This window comes from Prorops nasuta, unplaced genomic scaffold (genome assembly GCF_024137725.1).
Source record: "Prorops nasuta isolate Cenicafe-Biocafe unplaced genomic scaffold, Cenicafe_Pnas_1.2 PNAS00027, whole genome shotgun sequence".
NCBI lineage: Eukaryota > Metazoa > Arthropoda > Insecta > Hymenoptera > Bethylidae > Prorops > Prorops nasuta.
In genome coordinates this window covers 2,034,776-2,047,142 of record NW_027116824.1, presented here as the reverse complement: position 1 = coordinate 2,047,142, position 12,367 = coordinate 2,034,776, and the positions used below count along the sequence as shown (strand labels likewise).

The following is a 12,367-nucleotide window of genomic DNA, read 5'->3' as shown; positions in this document are numbered from 1 at the left end:
TATCTATTTCTAGGATGTTTCTTGATAATAATAAAATTTGTATTATTTTAAAATCTCGTCAGTTGCCTTTTTTATAGTTTAATAGATTTTTACGAATTAAGACATTTTTTCGAAAGAAGGTAGTCACAACTATGTGAGTTATTTTAATCCCATGTGTACACTTAAAGATACGCTATAGAGGTTTGTTTAGTAAGGACTAATAAATCTTATTGAGTAAAGTAATTAAAAATTGTTTTTAGTGGATATTAAGTCAGTTCGAAACTAACATCTTGCTGATCAGAAGCTTCGGATGGAAGAATAGATTCATTTAAATTATTATTCTTATGGAAACGTTTGTAAAATAGTTTTTCCAGTAAAAGTAGAGTGAGACTAATGATGAAACTGCTAAATGCAATGGCCAAGATTGGAGCAATTGTAAGCAAATCCACAGTTATATGATTTTCCAAATTTATTATTTCAGTTTTTCTGTGCAAATTTATAAAACGGTCCAGCACTCCACTATTCAAAAGTTTTTGTATACTATAAAAATAGTAATAAATTATATTTTTCTAGTAAGCATCAATTTGTTATTACTGTTAATTGTTACAGGTACTTACTGATGGTTAAATGCTTCCTTGTATGGACTTCCTTTTGATAGACCAATTGACAAATTATCAAACATTCCACCATTAATTTTTGATATATCACATCGAATATATGGAGATAAATTTAAATAAGTCCCAGTGGAAAAATAAAAGGCTAGTTTCTCTTTACAAATCTAAAAAGTATCAAATATTGCAATTTATTAAAATTATTTAGCCCGTTAAATAAAAAGTATTGGTACTTTTTTTTTAATATAACTATTTGTTCATATTTGCTTTCTCAAATTTCACATACAACTTCATTTAATTATCATACCATGGCAAAAGCATCTTCCAGGGTTAGAGGTAATCTTTTTCTCAAACGTTTGTTGATTTCTATGGACATTACATCTTGGACATCCTACATCATTAAATTTGTACGATGTCATTCAAGTCTTTCAAAAACTTCCACACTCACACAATAATTTTTAATTTTACCTTGAAATTTTCAAAATCCACATGATTTTCAAGAATAATTAGACCGAACGTTCTATCCTTCATGAAACCTTCCATCGAATAGAAAGGTAAATTAACAATGTTAACAGTTAGATAGCCAATTAAAGTTGCTGAGTAAGCAGTGTTGGTCACAAATGATGAGAAAATAACGGCCATGTAAGCCAATCTTACTGAGGAACAATAAGAAAAATCTAAACGACAAATCAACGTGGATATTTGGTGCAATTTAAAACTGGAAAAGTTTATTATAATATTCGATTATTACCTGGAAGACCCTGTAGGCAAAAAATTCCCCAGATGTAAGTATAATTGTCGCATAAAATTCGATAAGTACTTTGTGAACTTTTCGTAATTCTCATCATTAGCGTTATTATGAAAGGTGCAAAAAGTAATATAGACCCTAACAAAATCCAAATTTTGAAGTGAAAAATCTGTAAAAAGAATAATCGATCAGTAAGATATATTATTTCTTAATTAAACTGAAAGAATTAATTTTAAATGAGGAAAAAACGAAGAAAGAGAAACCTTGAAGTAACTGTGCCAATAAATATTAGTGGAAGTCGGTTTTTTTATGTAAAGCATACTTTTCGATATAAGAATAGGCAAAGTAAAGTCTAAGACTCTCGTTCTCTGCGTGGTCATTGAAAGTTCTGAAACAACTAAATCAGCCTTCTTCTTCAACATTTCTGCAACTGCACCGTTCCACTCAGATTTCCTTGAATCCCAAATCCCATGGCACTTTGATTTACCCACAATCTCTACTGTAAAGTTCAATTTCCTGCTTAATTCTGCCAAAACCAAATCGAAGGTGGACTGAAGAAAATTCCGTGCTTTTTTCCATAATTTTGAGGGCTAAAATTGTCAATTTATTAATTATTTACCGATTTTTTAAGGAAAACTAAATAAAGAGGTATAGTTATTGTTATACGTCAATAGCAATTCCTCGTAGAACAACTCCATTGAGATCTCTCCTTCTTTCGTAAATGGTAAGTGGAGTGACGATTTTCAGGCCTGTTTCCGGTCTCCAATTAGCGTGATCCCTTATAATCAAAGATTTCTTGTCAGTAGAGTACCATTCCTTCAAAATGTAATCATCATAGCACAAAACCAGCATTTGGGTATCGAACGCTACATTAAAGATATTTTCCTCAGGATCTTGGCAAGGATCCTTAGTATCATTAGGTCTTGAAAGAAAGATCACTAGCCACTTTGAAATATTCATATTGATGGACGATGTAACGTTCTTAAAATCAACCAAATCATCATCGCTATAAAAAAGAACTACAAACAGAGGCTTGACTATCTGACTATTATAATAGGCTGACATCTTTGAAACGTCTTCGAACAAAATGTTGCACGAAGCTATGCTCTTTTCTGACAGTTTCGTTAAATAATTATGCAGAATCGTGCTTGATGCCAAATCTACAAATTCAGGTAAGTAAGCGATAAATTAATTATTTAATGATAAAGATATGAGTAAATGTGGAAGGTTGCTAATTTAGAACAATGGTCAATAACGAACATGTAACATACTTTCCTGGTATCTTCGATTGTGCAAGAAAAATACAGTGGTTGTCTTGAAATACTGCCTGACGCTCTTGATAAGGGAAAAATACTCTTCTGGAGAGTAAAAGTGAGCAGAGCTCACGAACATTAATAGAATTATACATGCTAGAATCATGTTTATGAAAAGTATACTTTTATTATATTAATTTACTATTAGAACGTGTGTATATATTTTTAATTTATCGAACTTTTTGAATGAATATTTACAAAACGTTTTACGATAGAAGCGGAAGGAAGGTTAAAGAGACATTGAGTGACTGCAGTTCCATTAGAAGAGAAACGTGTATTATTATCAAGAACATCTCACATATCAGCTTGTATTCTTGATGGACATGCTAATTCAATTACAAACAATCGATGCACTTTCCATTAGAAAATTAATAAATACCAATTTCTACGTGTATAGGTACCAAATTTTATGTTTTTTAAATATGTTAATTTATTTGAGCCAGCTAAATATAACTTTACAATGCAAATTGATAATGATTGGAGGATTTCAATTTGTCCGATTTCCCATTTTTGCTTACCAATCTTACAGGATTCTTTCGCAATGATTCTTTCATGATCGAAGAATCAATCAATATGCTTTTTCTCCAGTAGCTCTCGTATATATATTTCTCCATTATATAAATGGTTGCACCGAAAAAAATACCGCCAGCGAGAATCGCTAAAAGGGGACTAATGTCTGGAAACTGCACTTCGTGGTAGTTGTAAGTTTGTAAAGTTTGCTTCCTTCTTGTTTTGGTATACAGTAAACGAATCAAGACACCGTTGTCCAAGAATTTCTGCAAACTATTAAAATCGAAGATTTATATTAAATTCTCGACAAGCCAATCATACTTATCTCTATCATTTATATATATTGTTCACTCGTTAATATACATTTTAATAATTTTTCAAAATACTTACTGAAAATTAATGATACCAGTAAACTGATTTCTCTTGGACAAAGCTATTGCTAAGCTGTCGATACGACCTGCATCCACTGATGAGATCTTACAAGGAATCAACCAAGAGTCGATCGATTTCCTCACCTCTTCAGAAGTATAAAATACTAATCTTCCCTCGCATACCTTGGAAAATCAATATTTTATAAGCGATTGTCTTATCAAAGCTGCATTATTGTGTCATTGAAGATGTTACCATTTTGAATCCCTCAAGATCACTTGTTGGTAAAGAATTAGAAGGGAGCATCAGTGACTTCATTTTTTGCGCCAGTGTATCCTTTGAGTACTAAAAAATATCGTTTCCATTCTAAAAATGTACTATTTTCTGTTTTTCTCTGCATCTATTTTAAAATGATAAATCAACTTATTTGTATATAAAGATTTGTAAAATTGAAACAGCCTTTGTTTTAACAATCTCGAATAGTGTTAATCGAAAATAAATTTTGTTAGTTTATTTATATTTTATTACACGAAACATGTCGTAATCTGCGGTGCCTCGAACTACGATAAGCTTATAAGTGCCATCTTTGACAAAGCCTTCCAAAGTTGTGAAGGGATGAGTGATGTAGGGAACCGTCAAAAAGCTTATTAAACGTGCCGAATAATACGTAGACGTGCTGAACGCAGCAATGCACAACGAAAAATATGCCAGACGCAAGGAAAATTTCATAGGAAATTCTGAAATATTTTAAATTTTGCATATTATTTTGTTATCTTAAATAATCATAATTTTATATCGTTATTATACAGGCTGTACCAATTAATTCGCTTCGAAGAGTAAAAATGTAAAACTTCGTTTATCTTCACAAATATAAAAGACATCGATTTTTTTCAGAAAACCTTTTTAAAAGTTTTTTCCGCTTAGACCCAAAGAGACAAAATGCAAAAAATTGATATCTCTTATAATTGCAAAAATAAATGAAGTTCTACGTCCATTATATCTGAGGCGAATTAAGCAATAAGCCCTATATAATATAAAATTTATCAATATATTCTATAAATCCAATAAAAATTCAAGAACCTGATACACCCTGTTGACAAAATATACCCCAGACATTGAGATATATATCGGAAATTAAACGTGTCAATTTGACGTCTGATCGACGTGTAACTTGCATAAATGCGAGCAGTAAAGGTGTCGTAATTATCAATATTAAGATACTCAACCAAACATCTGTCTCGAAAACCTTAAAATTAAACATAATATAATAATTAGCATTATTTCAGAAAAATAAACGTGCAACAGAGTAAATATGAAATTGACCTTGAAATAGGAGGACCACTTTATTCCAAAACTAGGTTGCTTATAATAAATGCGATTGGGCGACATTTTTAACGGAAATGTGAAATCCACAACGTCCATCCTGTAACTGGTCATAGAAAAATCACCTATTCCAATATCAGCGCGTTTTTCCACTATTTCACCTATAGCACCGGACCATTTGTCCCGTTTCCAATCGTACCGACCGTATTCCGACACTTGGCTAACAATTTTTACTGTAAAATTCAGCAGCTCGCACAAATCCTTTATAATTGTACCAAAACTACCGTTCAACACACCATTTGACACTTCCACGAATAATCCACCCTAAAAAATTAAATTCGTACGCTGGTCAAACATTTGTTTTTCCTTATAATTATTATTGTTAAATAATTTTGCTATACCGAGTACTTAAGCAATTTTATAAAACTTTATGATGATCGAGTCACAATCGTCAGTATATCCTGAGTGACTCATCAGTGAAAATGAGGATCAAAAATCGAATAAAATAAATTTAAAAAATTGAAATAATTCCAATTACCTGCACTACGACAGCACGAAGTACCCTGCCACGCAAATTTCTTCTTCTTTCGTTAAGATCTCGAGAGATATTTCTAAAGAGATCAAAGTCCCCTGTAGGTTTCCAAATGGCCATCTTTATCCTCTCCGTTTTGTTCTCGAAAATAGAATACCATTCGTTCAAAACTCTCTCGTTCTCGCACAGTACCATCATCTCCGTGTTGAACCTCAAACGAAGAGGATTTCCCATTGGATGTTTGCAAACAAAGTCAATTTGACCATGAGGGAATTTCCAGAATAGGACTAGCCAAGCACCAAAAGCTAGGTCGTAAGTCCTCAAGGCTTTGGAGAACTCTTCAAAGTCTTCTCTAGATGTTATAAGAACTACGAACAAAGGTCTCACGATTTTATTGAAATATCGCGTGGATTTGTCCATGCTTGCGAATACTAAGTCGAGGACCACCACACCATACCGAGATAAATCCCGGGTCCAGCCGTGTATCAAGGTCATCATTGGAACATCTGTGACAATCGTTGATTTTAATTATTTCATTCTTTTTAGGTGAAAATTAATTCAAAATGGAACCTACCTTCGTATCCGCTACCCTTGTGCAGAAAGATTACGGAAGATGCGCTGTAAAGACTCCTGGTGTGTCTTATTAAAGTAATATTGTCATCTCCTGCAGTCCCATCACTCCCATCTAGTACGAAAAGTGTGCATAGTGACATAGCAAAAATTCTATTTAGCATTTTCTCGTGTAACATCGCTGTACGATCACTGATGCTAAATTTTCTGTTGCTCGATTATAATAGAATTTGTTTTATTGAATTGGACAAAAAAAATCTGTCAAATCATATATTTTTTAGAAATTGAACGCGCGATATTAAAAAGACTTTGATGCGAAGTTGTCTAGTTTCCAATATTGCTCGAAGCTTCCTACTGGTCTTTGTATAAATTATAACAATAAAAACATTTTTACATCATTCCTATTCAATAATTTGTGTAATTTCGTTAGAAAATTATTTATGTAATTCTTCACCGTCAAATGCATAATTTTTTATATAATTGTTTATCAATTTTCGATCGTATCTTTTTTGTCTTTGCACCGATATTAATCATATCGGGTAGATCTGTTTTCTGTTGATGCATTGCTGAACTAGTGCAATAAGTTGGAACGAGAAAAGAAATGATTAGTTCAATTTAATGCACTAGTGTGGTACTAGAAAATAGACCTTAGGTCTACCAGGGGTATAATATGCATAGTATAGTATAAGGTATGCGCGTGGATTAATCTAAAATCATCCATTTTCGCTGTGTAATCGCTATTGCATTATTAATGAAGGATCGTAAAATGTGAGAGCAACTTGTAGTGAAGAGAATTAAGCAAGGCATAATATTAACTCATATAACAAGAGCTAATTTTATCAAATAATATTATTTTATGTCTTTCCACAGGCATATATATATATATATAAATGTATAAAAAATACCGCGTAAATTATTTTGTTTTTTATTTTTTTTTAATTTAAATTTTGAATAGTTGAAATATGAGCTAATTTAATTGAATATACAATATAACGTAACACATAAAATGTTACATAATTTATTTGTGTGTATTTGAAAACATCGAGTGTCAGATAGAGAAGCTTCTGAACTGCAAAAGCTGTAAATACTACTGGAAACTTCAAGTAATTTCTAGATAGTTCCGTCATTACCCATCTAACATAAAGGCAATATAAAAACATATGTTAAATAAAGCACAGCTAGCCAGCTCTTGTACTGCATTAAAAATTTACTTTATAATCTTTAATATAAGGAATATAATTTTTTACAATTAATTACTATTTTTTATGTATATTTGTCGAATTTAAATTTTGAATAATTAACTAATTTACAAAATATTTTAATAAATATATATAGACCACTTGTTTTATACCATCAGACTAATATACATATATTTATCTAATTTTAAAGAGAAAGCGCATTGTATATTATGATGCAATCAAAAATTAAATTACCACAAAATGTATACACGGAATGTTATGATTCATCATAAGGTATATGTATACAAAACGTCACGTGACCAACTGTCAAAAATCACATCTCATTCAAGAATGGCCGCCCGCAATGACTTCTTAAATTGGAACTATTGATATTACGAGAAAGCTTTAAACTCTATATTTCGTTATTCCACAAGTATAAACGATCAACCGGTTGAAAGTGTATCATTACGAGGAATTCCTAGGTAATTTTATGCAAGCAATATAACTACTTGGCATCATAGCTCAGCAAATTTCTATGGCCGCCATTTTGGATATAACAGCAACGCAACGACAAGTAACAACGTAATGACGCATCAGGCAAGATAAGCTGGTGGTTCACTTCAGTTAACAGTATAAAAGGATTCTCCGTCTTCGACTTGATTGCAATCGCTTGTATCACTTGTATCAACAAGAAGTCCGCATCTGAAAGAGAAAGTACTTATTCACAAGTAATCAAAGGTTTTTGCAGTGAATAAACAGTGATGTACGATCCAGCAAATCAATTGATAAATACAATGGACTCCAAGTCCATTTATTTTAAAATATATTTAACCAAGGATAATTTCAAGACTACAGTGGAAACACGTCGCTTTAAATATATAATATTACCACGTTATGACGAACTCCTTGGAAATATAGAAACATATTTCCCTTCGCTAAAGAGTCCTGAATTTGCCATTTACTACAAAGGTAATGATTTTTCTTTTAATTATTAATGTCTCCCTCTCTCTCTCTCTCTCTCTCTGTTTTGAAGTTTACACTATTCTTCTTTATCATTAAAATCAGGTCAATTATACGATTTCAATTTAATTCATTTTAATTATTCTAGATTCGGATGATGATTTCATTGCAATTTCAAGTAACATTGAACTACAAACATTTTACGAGTTTTGTTTACAAGAGCAAAGTCAACCAATAGTTAAAATATATTTGAAGCGACTTTCAAAAAAATCAGAGAATCCTAAGCATGTACATCCTGGCATAATGTGCGATGGTTGTGACAAAAGTGTAGTGGGCTTCAGGTACAAATGCCTGGAATGTCCAGATTTTGATTTGTGTCAAAAATGTGAGTCTGATGGCTTACATCAGGACCATCTCATGCTCAGATTTGCAACACCACAGACCATTTTCTGCTATCCTTGTATATCTTCTGCCTTAAATCGACTTTTGAGAAAAAATATGATCCATGCATGCAAAATGCGTGGAAGAAGATGTCCTTATGCTGAGAAACATAGAGGCAAATACAAGCACTTAATTAATCTGCTTCCATCATTCAATGAATTTACTTTATTCCCTGAGTACACAGAAGCAGCATCAGAATGCCCAATGGATCAAGAAAATATGGAATGTGTGCCTGAAACAGCCACTGAGGCTGTACCAACATCTACTCAAGTACACAAAGATTTCTGTTCTTCATCATATGGCTTTCGATCCGCAAAAGGTAGCACATTTAAAATATTTCTATCTAAACAATTTATTTGGAACTAACCAATATAAAATTTAAACCCCATATATTCAATTATAATTCATGTTTTAGAAGCCCAATCTGCTACTGAAAATGCAACAAATAATGGCTCTGCCACAACTGAAGAAAAGCAACAGAAAACTCCCATTCATTTTGCAGAAAATTTGATAAAACACGTCCTCGCAAATTTTGAGCAATATATTAATATACTTCCCATGAATGTTGATGAAGAAACTAGTAATGGAGCCTCATCCACACCAGCAAATAAAGAAAACTCTACAGAGAAACAACAAAATAATACAGCTTCACCATCTCCAAGTGTAGGTAAACACTTTATAAATGAGGGAGATTTGAATGCACCATCAACGTCTGCGCAACATTCAATGGAAACTAAAATTGAGAAACCACAAGATGCTCAAGTAAATCAAAGACAAGAACAAAACATTGCAAATATACCAATGGAATCATTGTCAATATCTAGCCAAGACAGCGAAAAATCAGTAGAAGGAGGGGAATGGACAATGCTGAACAGTGTCATTAATACCAATGCTTCTACTAACAATACTGCTAATACTTTTGGTTTAACAAGTGTTAAACCGGTAAGGCCTGCTAATTATCATCTTAAAAAATCTCAGATAATAAATGCTGTTTCCAAAAGCAATCTAACATTATAAATATTTTGTTACTTTTGTTATAGAAAAATCCTTCTGCACCAACTGTAGAGCCTCCCATTGAATCTGTATACCCATGTTTACCAAAAACGGATCAAGTATTCTTTCATCCTAATCCAAAAATACAAAGAGCCGTTGATGCCATGATGCAGATGGGATTTTCAAATGAGGGAGGTTGGCTAACACATCTATTAGTTTCAAAGAATGGAGATATCAGTCGAGCGCTTGACGAACTTCAACCAGTACGTCCCTGAAGTGACATCTCATTATTATTCTTATACAAATGATTTAATTATATTAAAAACTCATTAAATATCTATATCCACTTATTCCAGTTAAATTTTAGTGGTTTTGAAAGGTTGTGTAGACTTACGTATATAGTTATCTATATATCACTTTAAAAATATTGACAAATTATGTAGTATTAAATGTATTATGTTATGATTAAGGTATATAAAAATCCATAAAAATATATTTGTTTTAACTTAAAAAGTTGTTTATTACAATCATTTCTAACACTAAAAATTTATAAAGATTTGCACAAATCCATCAATGTGTAAGGGTTACCGTTAGATAACATTTGCAATTCTTGCTGTCCCTCTACAGAAATCTCTCTTACCCATTTTCTATCCTTATAATAATCCATCATAGCCTCAAATTCATCATTTGTGAAATCTTCAACAGCAACAGGTAAATAGGGATCAACAAATTCAAATCCTTCTTTACCAAGTAGATATCTTGGAAGATTTGAATCCCTCCTTTCCTATAATTATAATATTTTAAATTTTGAATAACATAAAAAAAAAGATAAATTTGACTAAAAATCACACTTACTTTATTAGCATAACAATCTACTGTTAAAACTATGGATCCATTACACCAATCGTAATTAGTAATATCCAAAAAAGCTGTAGTTAAAGTTATTTTCCTTGGAGAAACCATTTTCTTGTTTTCATCTTTAACCATTGTAACATTTGACATAAATGCATTATATCCATCTATTACAACCATAGCTTTACACTTTCCTGCTATACAGTTTATTTTTAACTCTTGCATTAATATATTTATTACATTGCAAGCATATTTAATTCTAGTTATCCCAAACTCTATTAAGCCCAACAATGTAGAGTCTTTGTCATTCCTTTCTCTTTGATTCCACACATAATCTTTGGAAATTCTCAACTATAAACATTTAAAATAATAAGATATCATACAATTATCATTACAATATATACAATTAAAATAATAGAAGCAAACGAACATCAAGAGCTTTTAGAAGCTCTAAATTTTTATGTTTAAATTGCATTAGCCACACTCCAGCATCCACTGGCAAATCTATATAACCTTCCATAAATGTTGAGTTTGCTACTTCTTTGGGAAATTTGAACCATTGAGATGCTAAAGGGAATACAGATAAAATATTAATATAGTAGTAGGAATAATGTGTTGTTAAGATATTATACTGACGTGAAGGAACATGCACAAGAATAAATTTATTTTCCACAGCATAATGAATAATGTGAATTAATGTTAATGATTTTCCTGCTCCAGTTTTTCCATCTGTTATTAGAATTAAGAGAATAGATTAAGCAAAATATTATTATTATATTTTTTAAAAACCAAGACGATATAAACTATATTTTTAAAAGGATACATAATATATATTTATTGACAGATTTTGAATAATCTGTTTGATTAAGATAAGATATTATTTCAACAGCAGGTTTTCTAATCATTATTGAACATTCCTTAAATGTTTTTATTTGCTTTAGAAAAGATTTTGGTATACCATCAAATTTAAAAGTATGATTCACTATTTCTGAGGGTACTGTATAAAACCTAGATAAATATTTTTCAGTATGATTACTAGGATTTGTTTCATTAGTTCTAAAAGACTGTAAAGGCTCTACGTGATCAATTTTTGGCTGAGCTGCTGTTACAAAACTACGAGCATGTCTTCTGCATAACACTGTTAAAATAAACTCTGAAAAAAAGATATTTTTTAAAAAACTTTAATGTTCAATGTTGTTATTCTTCCTATAAAAAAATAATGCAATAAATTGTAAGTTAGCCGATAACCTGTTTTATAGGGTTTACTTGTTAATAACAAAAAAAATATAACAATGAGCTATATTACTTACGGGCAGGCAAAGCCATTTTACAATCTTTTATTTGTGACGTTTTGCTTATTTAAGTTTTTAAACTAAAATCTGCTGAAGAGAGCCTTAATTGCTCAAGCCTCAAGCCAGCTCAAGGGCTCAAGGCGCTCAAGCTATGGTATGTATGATATATAACATACCATTGGTATGGTACTGTCCGGAGTCCGGACGTCCGGTATGATCAATCAGCTGGCTGTGAAAATTGTAATTCAATTCGTCACATTTGCGAACAAACTTTGTAAATACCCAATCATTGCTTTCCTTTTACACCTAAAGTGAGTCTGATCGAGACTCATTTGCATACAGTTTAAGTTACATAAACTGTACTCAACTGAATCACATAACTGAGATTTAACTGAGATTTCGTGAAAAAGGAAAGCACCTAATGTAAATACAACCCTAGACATAAATGAAACTTCAAAATTGCAAGAGGTTACTGCCTCTCACTGCCTATTGCCTAACTGGTCTGATAAATGTAATTCTGGTGTATGTAGAACTACATACTATATACATACATATGTAAACGGTGTTAACGTAAAATAGAGAGAGAGAGAGAGGGAACTAGGGAGGGGGCGCTCCTCTGGACTCTGGACTCTGGAGCTGGACTGGAGATTCCGCGGATTGCAGTGGATTGACACTTGACACCATCACTGAGCTGGG

General features: G+C 31.8%; 3 protein-coding genes across 4 annotated transcripts; 1 reads left to right on the top strand and 2 right to left on the bottom strand.

Annotated features, from left to right (window-relative positions):
• Nucleotides 1–2,910: 2,910 nt before the first annotated feature.
• LOC136782489 (glutamate receptor ionotropic, delta-2-like) lies at nucleotides 2,911–7,495 on the bottom strand. 2 transcript variants are annotated; one of them, XM_066741944.1, is made up of 9 exons: nucleotides 7,389–7,495; nucleotides 5,960–6,070; nucleotides 5,392–5,891; nucleotides 4,854–5,177; nucleotides 4,611–4,776; nucleotides 4,059–4,267; nucleotides 3,786–3,875; nucleotides 3,552–3,715; nucleotides 2,911–3,434 (listed from the first exon to the last, which is right to left on the bottom strand). In XM_066741944.1, exons 3-9 carry the CDS (start codon nucleotides 5,881–5,883, stop codon nucleotides 3,107–3,109), a joined length of 1,773 nt encoding a protein of 590 aa, XP_066598041.1. In that variant the 5' UTR covers nucleotides 5,884–5,891; nucleotides 5,960–6,070; nucleotides 7,389–7,495; the 3' UTR covers nucleotides 2,911–3,106. The 2 variants fall into 2 exon arrangements, with proteins under 2 accessions (XP_066598041.1, XP_066598040.1); XM_066741943.1 differs by lacking the exon at nucleotides 7,389–7,495 and having other exon boundaries at nucleotides 5,960–6,595.
• Nucleotides 7,496–7,703: 208 nt separating this feature from the next.
• On the top strand, nucleotides 7,704–10,040 carry ref(2)P (refractory to sigma P). The gene is made up of 4 exons (XM_066741946.1): nucleotides 7,704–8,102; nucleotides 8,242–8,853; nucleotides 8,950–9,476; nucleotides 9,575–10,040. The coding sequence occupies exons 1-4, from the start codon at nucleotides 7,895–7,897 to the stop codon at nucleotides 9,800–9,802; spliced, it is 1,575 nt and encodes a 524-aa protein (XP_066598043.1). The 5' UTR covers nucleotides 7,704–7,894; the 3' UTR covers nucleotides 9,803–10,040.
• mRpS29 (mitochondrial ribosomal protein S29) lies at nucleotides 10,040–12,348 on the bottom strand. The gene is made up of 7 exons (XM_066741947.1): nucleotides 12,223–12,348; nucleotides 11,690–11,900; nucleotides 11,203–11,532; nucleotides 11,016–11,108; nucleotides 10,810–10,946; nucleotides 10,383–10,730; nucleotides 10,040–10,311 (listed from the first exon to the last, which is right to left on the bottom strand). The coding sequence occupies exons 2-7, from the start codon at nucleotides 11,703–11,705 to the stop codon at nucleotides 10,075–10,077; spliced, it is 1,161 nt and encodes a 386-aa protein (XP_066598044.1). The 5' UTR covers nucleotides 11,706–11,900; nucleotides 12,223–12,348; the 3' UTR covers nucleotides 10,040–10,074.
• Between the last annotated feature and the right edge of the window lie 19 nt (nucleotides 12,349–12,367).

Bases quoted from the DNA above. Each gene is read 5' to 3' on its own strand.
- LOC136782489 (XM_066741943.1), bottom strand. From the start codon at position 6,134: ATGTTACACGAGAAAATGCTAAATAGAATTTTTGCTATGTCACTATGC. The intron at 5,892-5,959 runs GTAGGTTCCATT...CGATTGTCACAG, and splicing joins CAAGGGTAGCGGATACGAAG to ATGTTCCAATGATGACCTTG. The intron at 4,268-4,610 runs GTTCTTGAATTT...AAAATATTTCAG, and splicing joins TTGTCAACAGGGTGTATCAG to AATTTCCTATGAAATTTTCC.
- mRpS29 (XM_066741947.1), bottom strand. The intron at 10,947-11,015 runs GTCAGTATAATA...TATTCCCTTTAG, and splicing joins TCTTGTGCATGTTCCTTCAC to CATCTCAATGGTTCAAATTT. The intron at 10,312-10,382 runs GTAAGTGTGATT...TTATAATTATAG, and splicing joins TAGATTGTTATGCTAATAAA to GAAAGGAGGGATTCAAATCT.